General features: G+C 45.6%; 1 protein-coding gene across 1 annotated transcript; it reads left to right on the forward strand.

The window, feature by feature from the left end:
• The first annotated feature begins 438 nt into the window (after positions 1-438).
• LOC124646738 lies at positions 439-1,541 on the forward strand. Its single transcript, XM_047186813.1, has 2 exons — positions 439-1,116; positions 1,356-1,541. The coding sequence occupies exons 1-2, from the start codon at positions 439-441 to the stop codon at positions 1,539-1,541; spliced, it is 864 nt and encodes a 287-aa protein (XP_047042769.1).
• The last annotated feature ends 8,421 nt before the right edge of the window (positions 1,542-9,962 follow it).

Raw genomic sequence — 9,962 nt, forward strand, 5'->3', positions numbered from 1 at the left:
AGCAACCCCTCATCGCGTGTAAACCAGTTTAGGGTTTTTCGAGAGAACAAACCAAAAATGTGGTATGTTTCTGCTACCCAAACGTAAACTGGTATCAAAATAAAGATTTAGCCCGAAAGGTGGTGGTATTATGCTCAAAATTTTCAGACCACAGAAAAGAGAACAACATGCCTACCCATACCACCGTCTTCTACCAACATTATTGTTGAGAACGATATGAACACTTACAATTTTCATTAGCACCGTGGCCAGCTTATCTTACCAAAAATGCTCAAAGGAAAAATAAAGAGCTGTCAGTGAGCATTGCCAAAGGCAACGCCAAGTCCCTTTCGGCACACTGCTTTCTCTGCCTCTCTACATGTGCGCTAGTGATCGCTTGCTTCACTTCACTGGTTGATCACTCCACAGCCACCACCGTACGTGCTCCAAGTTCCAACAATGGAGACCGAGTGGCAGCGGGATCTCGCCGGCCTCGGGCTCGCCGGCATCTGCCGCGAGACCAGTCGCGTGGTCCGCGTCATCCTCCCCAACTTCGCCAACGTGGGTCCCGCGTTGCTCTCCGCGCTCTTGCTCGCCGGCGCCGCCTTCCTCTGCTCCATTTTCTCCCGCGTCGCCTCCTACCTCGACGACGGCACCAGCCTCCCCCGCCTCGTCGCCGACTCGGCCGCCATCGGCCTCCTCATCAGCGCCATCCTCGGGCTCTTCCTCCTCTGCACCGCCGCCTACGCGCTCGCCGTCGCCTCCCTCTACCGCACGGGCGGCGACCTCCTCGCCGCCGATCGCATCCTTAAGGAGGACCTCCCCGTCGGCCCTCTCGTGCGGCTCCTCTCCACGTTCCTCCTCGTGGCGGCCCCCTATCTCCCAGTGTCTACCGCCCTCTCCGTCGCGGCTCTGCTCGTGCTCCAGGACGATATCACGCTGCCGCTGCGGCTGCTGGGATGGGCAACGGCGGCGTACGTCGCCACGGTGTACCAGCTGGCCTGCGTGGCCTCAGTGCTCGAGGACACCGAACTCTTCGGCGCCGTGCGCAGGAGCCGGGACCTCCTCACCGGCAAGTTCTGGGCCGCCGCGAGCGTCCTCGTCACGCTGAACGGTTGCATCATCGCCGTGCTCGAGGTTTTTTTTTTTTTTTTAGATCAACAGGGGTCTCCCCCAGCTCCATTTCATTGAAAAGAAGCCAAGTCTTTTACAGAAGATAGCTAAAACAACAGCAATGAAAAGAAAGATCAGGCTTTTGCTGGGGAGACTGGTTGCCATTCCAACCAGCTCCGAAATACCAGCGAGGCCTTGGGCTAGTTTCAACTAGGGGATAGAGTGCACACACTAAAACCATACGATAACTAAGCGTGCTCGAGGTTTTCAAGGCGCTGGTACTTGACGACGCGCTGGACCTCGGCCTCGCGTTCCAGGTGACGGCGGCGGCGGCCGTGTTCGTGGCTCTGTGCGAGGTGCTCATCGTCACGCTTGTGGCGCAGCCGGTGATCTACATGGTGTGCATGAGCCACCACCTGGAGGTCGTCCACAAGGCCCACCACGACTAGGCTCGCCGTCGACGGCGACAACTAATGGCGTGGAGCAGTAAGAGGCGCGGCGGACGGCCGCCGCAGGCCACTGCTGATCCAGCAACTACTGCCGAGCTAGCTATATCTTGGAGAGTTTAGAATAATTAAGCTTTATATTCCACTAATCAAGCTTTATTTCTACTTAGCATCAACAATAGGTTTGCTAAAAAGAACTTCCACGAAGAACTTGTTAGCAAGTTCGTGAGATTGCGCAGTCAAATGGAACTCTTTGGAGAGTGCCCTGGAGTTCACAGGAATTTCATTTCCCAGGGATCGTGACAGTTTGACCCTAGTTGTGCGAGAGCCAGATCCCCCCTCCCTCCCTGTGTCGCCCCCGCGTGGCAACCGGGGAAAAACCCTAATCCCTGCTTCTGCCGGGCCTCCCCTCCCGTCCCCCCTCCCTTGCCGGCACCTAAGGGCGTGGCCGGCCAAAGCCCGGTCGGCGCCGGCTGCGGCGAGGCACTCTCGTTCCCTTGCGGGTCTAGGCGTGGCGCGACCGTCGGGTGCCACGGCGGCCAACGCGTGGGCTTGTCCCGTTGCCTCGACGCGACGGCGGCAGTGTGGTGGCGGTGCGTCCTGGATGGCGACGGCGTCGGTATCTCTGGGCGGCGTGGGACGTGGTTGGCTGCCTTTGAAGTAGCGGGTGGAGGCGGTGCATTGGTGGTAGGTGGTTAGCCGACCTCTGCGGAGGAAGGAGGGGTGGCTCGATGGCGGGCTGGGTGCTAGGAGGCCGGCGGCGAGATGCGCTGATGTGTTCCGCTCGTTGTGGGATCTGGACCATGTGGGCCTGGATCTGCCGGCGGCGGCGCGACGGTGTCCTCCTGGTGGTGCTGGCCACGGAGCGGCGGTGATGGTGGCTCAAGTTTGGTGCGACGCGAGCTGGTGGGCGGCAGGATGGTGGTGATGAGATCCCGACATCGGGGTGGGTTGGTGCGGGTCACCGGACAAGGGGAAGGCGGAGGTGGCAGTACCTGCGGGTGTCGCCATTCCTTCTATTAGGGCATCGTGGGGTCCCCTGTACCACCTAACCCCGAGTACCGGGGGAAACCCTAGGTCTAGTTCGCTGGTCCGGGCAGCAGCGTCATGCTGACGTCGCATTCCTTCTTGAAGGTGTTGCCTTGGTACTTGGTGATCCATGGTGCTTGTAGCATGGTGGGACAATTTCGGAGGGCATCGATAGTTGCGGACTGCCATCATTTAGTCGCTCTACCATTAGCTTCCTTTGTATCTTCCTTTTCACTTGGGAATATTTCGGTTGTTGCCCCAGCACTTTTCTTTATTTCAACTCGTGTATGGTGTGGTTGCTTTATTTATAAAGCATGGCGAAAGTCTATTTCGAGGAAATGGAACTCTTTGTATGTCGGTTTCCATTGACAGTACACTATGGTTAAACTTTGAAATTATTATTTTTACAAAGTAAATGTATTTAGATGAAGCATATGACTCTACGTGCCAAACAAAATGTTTATTTTGTTTTTCAGAGCTATGTTTGACACTGAATTACAAAAGAAAAGCGTTGAGTTTCCCGAGGGGATCAAATCCCGGATCACCGGGTCGCTAACCACACGATGCGAACAAAAAAATGACGATTGGATCTGGGTCAACGCTCTCGTGAAAAAAGAAAGAGAAACACACCCATCGGAAAAAAAGAGAAACATACCCATCGTCGCTGGCCTCCTAGCAGCACGCCAACATCGTCGTCACCGCTGGTAGCAGCCACCACTACCCTTTGTAGCAATATCCGATTCCGCTTGTAGCATCCATTGTCGTTGTCGGCTTCCTTGCAACACGGCGTCGCCAGTTTGAAGCAACCGCCGCCGCTAGTAGCAGCCGCCAACACCCTTTGTAGCATCCCCCACTGCCCTTGGTAGGAATATCCAATGCTGCTGGCAGTGATGAGCGCAGATTGCACACTGTTGGGGAACCCCAAGAGAAAGGTATGATGAGCACAGCAGCAAGTTTTCCCCCAGTAAGAAATCAAGGTTTAATCGACCAGTAGGAGAAATGAGTGACTTCTGAAAGTGTTGCTAGCTGACTAGTGGTAGGGCGCACTCAGCGTCAGCAACAACGTGAAATCTGCACACAACACAACGAAACCAAAATACTTTGCCTCAACTTAAAGTGAGGTTATCAATCTCACTGATTTTGCCGAACACAAAGAATTAAATATATCGAGTGGATGGAGATGTTTGCAGTAATTAAAGAGAATAGAGCTTGCAGTAAGTAAACAGAGCAGGATTGCACTGGATGAATTTATCAGTGTAAAGGAAAGGACTGGGGTCCACAGTTCACTAGAGGTGGGTCTCCATAAAGATAAATAACATGTTGGGTGAATAAATTACAGCTGGGCAATTGACAGAATATTGACCATACATGACAAGATGATTACTATGAGATTCGTTTGAGCATTACAACATAATACATAGACCGTATCCAACTACGTCTATGACTAATAATTCACCTTCCGGTTATCGTCCGAACCCCTTCCAGTATTAAGTTGTGGACAACATATTATCGCATTAAGCAATGTGTATAAAGTAAACAATAGAATTACCCTTGGATAAAACATTGTTGTTTTCTCCCTAGTAGCAACAACACATCTACAATCTTAGAAGTTATTATCACTCTTCCAGAAAACTAGAAGCATGAACCTACTATCGAGCATAAATACTCCCTCTTGGAGTCACAAGCATCTACTTGGCCAGAGTATCTACTAGCAACAGAGAGCATGCAAGATCACAAATAACATATAACATGAATATATAATCGATCTCAACATAGTATTCAATATTCATCGGAACCCATCAAACATAACATGTAGCATTACATAAAGATGATATTGATCATGTAGGGCAGCTCACAAGATCTAAACATGAGGCACATATTGGAGAAGACACCCATCTAGCTACTGCTATGGACCCATAGTCCAGGGATGAACTACTCACGCATCACTTCGGAGGGAGGCATGGTGATATAGATGCCTCCGGTAATGATTTCCCCCTCCGGCAGGGTGCCGGGAAGAACTTTAGAACCCTCCCGAGATGGGTTCTGGGATGGCGACCATGACGGAACTTTTTGTGGATGGAGACTCGGGTGTGTGGGGTTTTCCCGAGATTGTGAATAAATAGGTGGAAGGGCGAGGTCGGTGGCCGCCTGGAGGGGCCACACCAATCCTTGGCGTGGGCCTACCCTTGGTCGTGCCATGGGGTGGCTTCGCCGCCCTGTGGCGCCTCTTCATCCCCTCTTCGGTCTCTGTGTTCCTTACGGAGAAATATGGACTTCGGCTTTTGTTTCGTCCAGTTCCGAGAATATTTCCTGTACATCTTTTCTGAAACAAAAAACAGCAAAAACCAGGGAACTCACACTGTGGCATCTTATCAATAGGTTAGTGCCGGAAAATGTATAAAAGTGTAATGAAGCATGAGGAAAACATATATAAATTGATGTAAAACAAGGATGGAGCATCAAAAATTATATATACGTTTGAGACATATAAAGCATCCCCAACCTTAACTTATGCTCGTCCTCGAGTAGGTAAGTGATAACAAAATAATTTTAGAGGTGACAAGCCAACACAATCTTGATCAAGCATGTAAAGCATTGTGAGCTGGGATCAAAGTACTCTAAACATAGGCATGATAGAAATAATTCTAACAATAGAACTTAGCAATTATGTTATAATATGAGAAGTAACTCAAACAAAGGATCATGAATAATTATGCAATGAAAGCAACTGTTGTTTATGAGGATAGATAAAACATAACAAAGTGGTAATCAACATGTCCTTTATGGAATAGCAAAACATAGATGCTAGGACACCTTTAAAGTTCAGAGGGTGACTAGATACAAGTAATTTAAGAAAAAAGAAATAGTCATAATCATGAATCAAACAATAATAATTTTGGTACTTTGCACATTGCACTAAGAATGATAACTATGCTCTCTTAATTGGTGCATAAGTAGAGGATGAAGACTCAATCATAAAAGTAAAAGAGAGACTATTTGCGGAGCAAGCAAGATAAACAAGTTTTATAAACCTTCTAAAAAGTATGATACTCATTAGCTTTGAGCTCTCATTGCCCCTATCATAAGCATCTTGAATGGTTAAAGTTAATGTAAGCAAATATGAGTCATATGCTTAACAAATCACAAGTTGAAAATATCATGCCCCTTGAATACGAGTACCTACACCTCATGCTACTCAATTTAAGTTCCAAATAAGTTCTTGTCATTGTAAGTATACATGTATCATAAAGAATGCAGCAGGGGTACATCTTGCCCCATGATATGGAAGTACTCTTTAAAATAAGTGCAATCCCACAACAAAATGACAAGATAAACAGACAATGAGCATCTCAGCAATCCTTTTATTTACTATGGGTATAGCTTTTTATTGAAGATGCTTCATAGAATATTCACTATAGAATGTTGTAAACTTCCACCATGAATAATGCATGGCTTAAGATAGCGGCCCAACGTTTCTACAAACTCCATGGACTTACAAGTTTTCATTCTATTTCGCATCGATAGGCATCCATAAGCAAAATATCATGATATCAACTAAATAATAAGTGCAATGTTGAAAGCGTGCCCCATGAAAGCACGGTTGTGATAACTCCCAACTTAAAATTTGTAAGCATATAATCAACATAAGATAGTCACAATGATCAAGTTTATTAAGTACAAGAAAGTAAATATGCCATCAAATTCGTCTGAGCTTTACTAATTAATTTTCTCATACCAAAATTTAATTTGGAAGATAAATAATAATACGATGAATATACTTGGAATAGCAATAATGCTAATAGGTAGATATAGTCGACACAATTGGCAAACTTTGGTTAATGGTGGTTGGATGCACAAGTAGAGTTCATACTCAGTACATCCGAAGGCTAGCAAAAGACTGGGAGCAAAGTGAGCAATAATGGCCATAACCATGCATAGCGACAAAACATTATCAATCAAAGCATAAAGTGATATTACAAGTAAAAAAATAAATGATCATAGAGACTTTAGTTGACTGGTCATAGTCATTTCATGATGTAAATATGCACCAAGTCAACCCAATAAAGCATCAAAGGAGAATACCACAATATTATGCATTTTATGATGGAAACAACACATGATTCTTTCAATAGCAAATTATGCATTCTCAGTTATTTGGGACAAGTCATGCTACAGTAATATATACTAAGCATATGGCAAGAATAACATCCAACATGACATGCCAAAGTCTATGTCACAGTCTAGACAAGTTTCTTTTTGCATCGCTATAGGCATGAAACATTTTACTCGTATCCAACACCAATCAACTTATTTGAAATAACTCTCAGAGATGAAAAACAATATGGACCAGAGAGCTAATCATACATAAATAAAGAATACTAACGATCTCTGAACAAAATTCAAGTGAAAGAACAAGAGCTAAACACATTGTTAGAAATTAGAACAATCGCAGAACAATAACAATGAAAACTAGATCGTTCTATGCAATTAAAACGGAGCGAGTCTTTCTGCAAAACAAATGTGCCGGGATCCGACATATGCCACAGCAAACAAAATAAAACAAAACTAAAAATAAGAATAAGAATAAAGACGCTCCAAAAACAACACATAGTGTATGAAGCAATAAAAATATAGTGCATAGAGAGATGACCTGTAGCTTTGTTGATGAAGAGGGGATGCATTGGGTATCCCCAAGCTTTGACGCTCGTACCTCTTGGATATATTTTGGGGTGGCAGGGGCATCCCCAAGCTTGAGCTTTTGTCCATTTTTCATCTCATCACATCATTCTTCTCTCCCTACACTTTAAAACTTCATTCATACAAAACTTCACACAATTCTTTATTAGCAGCATTAGTACAATCAAAATAAACAAATCCACTTGAGTTCAGTTATAACATATCAAACATCTATTAAAGCATTAGCTACAGTAGCAACTCTCTAAAAAGCTCTTTGATCAACAAAACTAAAAAAAGATTTAAAAGGCAAATGCAAATAGTGTAGAAATCTGTCAAAACAGAACAACATGTAAAGATCGATTTTGTCAAAAATCTTTCGTTGCTCATCTCAAAAAGTGGTCAACTAACGAAAGTTAGGTAATAACCTGGGGTATATAAATAAAAAATGACAGCTCAAAATTACGTATTATCTATTTATACGAATTTAAGGTAACATCACATAATCTGTTTTCGGACAGCAACTTCCTCAAATCTTACTTTCTTCCTATTAGAGGCTATTCTTTGCACAAAAACGAAATAAAAATAACAAGAAGATGTTATTACAGAGGAAATAACTTTCAAGACTCCATAAAAAGAAAAATTACAGAAAATAAACATGGGTTATCTCCCAAGAGTGTTTTTCTTTAACGCCTTTCAGCTAGGCGCAGAAAAAGAGCGAGCATCAAGTATTATCATGTGAAGAAACATCAACATCATAATTTTTTCTAATAATAGAATCATAAGGTGACCTTTTTTTTTCAAGGGAAGTGTTTTATACCTTTCTTAAGTGGGAATTGATATTTAATAATCTCATCTCTCATATCAATAGCAGCACCAACAGTTCTAAGAAATGGTCTTCCCAAACTAATTGGACAAGAAGCATTGCATTCAATATCCAAAACAACAAAATCAACGGGGACAAGGTTATTGTTAAGTATAATAAGAACATTGTCAACTCTCCCCAAAGGTTTGTTTGCAGCAATATCAAAAAGATGAACATCCAAATAACACTATTCCAACTGTGGCAGTTCAAGCATATCATAGATTTTTGGAAAAAGTTCAGAACAAACCTTCAACTCGTAGGCGTTAGCTAAATTAAACCCTAAACTTAGAATCCCGGTAATCCACACTCTGAACTGTTAAATCCCAGTCTATTTTCAACCCTAGCTGTGTTTGGCGCACCGGGAAAGCAATGAGCCAGGCTAGGATAATATGATACTCTCACTGACAAGATGGGTACACATGTCATGTCCATCTCCTTTTTTTTGCGAAAGCTGTCATGTCCATCTCCTTCCTCCAATATTTTTCCCCAATCTTTGCCAAATTTACTATGACACAGTTGACTGCCTTCATCATGTCTGTTAGCTCGAACAAGTCCCTTGCACTCGTAGGCGCGGACGCGAGCCGGCTGGCTAGAACATGTGCTGATGCCGATGGACGAGAGGAGCATCGCGGTAAACACCTCAACGGGGACGCGAGGAGGAGGCCGTGAGCGACCTCGTCGTCATCCACACGGGCCAGGAGGGTGAGCTGGACCTCGCGTGCTGGTGGTTCGCCATCGAGCAGAGGCACATCTCGGGACCAGCGGGGCCCTGCGAAGAGGAGCACGCCAAGGATGTTGCGCCGCCGCTCGGAGGTGTGTAGCCTACGATGCCGCTCGACCAGGCCCTGCTCCTCCCCCATCCAGCACCTCGGAGGTGCGTAGCCTGCGACGCCGCTTGGCCAGCCCCTGCTTCTCCCCCATCCAGTATGTTGCCCCACTTGAGGTCTCACCGGCTGGGCCACTTCTTCTATTTTGGTCGGGGAGGCGGGGGGTGCGGGAGCCGCACGGGTAACCCGAGGGGGGGTCCGCAGGTCCGCGCCGGTCGATGGAAGCAGAGTGGATGGGAGCTGCGCAGTTCACCGAAGGGAGTGTGCCCAACCTCCAACTCGAGCCACCGAAAGTTGTACAAACATGGCACAGGAAACTGTAGATAAATATAGTGGAGAATAGACTAGAGGTAGAAGATAAACATGACATGTGGGCCAGCTCTCTCAGTGACAGATCTTATTTGGAAAGAAAATTACACAGGGATCAGGGTTGAAAATAGACCAGGATGTGATAGTTCAGAGTGTCGATTACCGGGATTCTAAGTTGGGGGTTTGATTTGACTAACGCCTATGAGTTCAAGGTTTATTTTGGACTTTTTCCGTGCCACTATCCACAAAATGTTTCTTGACCGTCACGACCATGGGAGGCGTCTTCCTTGTCTTTCTTCTCTGTTCCCGGCCAAACTTGCGAGCTAGACCGACCAAATTCTAGGCCTGAGCCGAGCTCAAATGGCATGGTCCAAAGCGTGGCTCGTCCCGAGCCTGGACCAAGCCAGCTCGGGTCCACCCTTACTGACAGCTCTTTGACATAATGATCGGATTTCTTTCTTTTTTATCTTTTATTACCTTCTTTGTAATATTCTTTAAGAATTTTCTGTATGGAGTATGTGCTTTTCCATCTACTATTTAACACGTAACCGAGACTAGGAAAAAGTCATTGTTTCAAACAACAAAAACAACTCGTGAAACAATTTTTGCACACCCCTAACTATTCCGTTTTAATTTTCCAGAGCAACCCGGAAGATCAAAGGAACGATAACAAAATGCCGACTCATGCCACCCTCTTCTACCAACATTGTCCTTGAGCAA

This window comes from Lolium rigidum, chromosome 4, assembly GCF_022539505.1.
Source record: "Lolium rigidum isolate FL_2022 chromosome 4, APGP_CSIRO_Lrig_0.1, whole genome shotgun sequence".
Taxonomy (NCBI): Eukaryota; Viridiplantae; Streptophyta; class Magnoliopsida; order Poales; family Poaceae; genus Lolium; species Lolium rigidum.

Bases quoted from the DNA above. Each gene is read 5' to 3' on its own strand.
- LOC124646738 (XM_047186813.1), top strand. From the start codon at position 439: ATGGAGACCGAGTGGCAGCGGGATCTCGCCGGCCTCGGGCTCGCCGGC. The intron at 1,117-1,355 runs GTTTTTTTTTTT...AGCGTGCTCGAG, and splicing joins GCATCATCGCCGTGCTCGAG to GTTTTCAAGGCGCTGGTACT.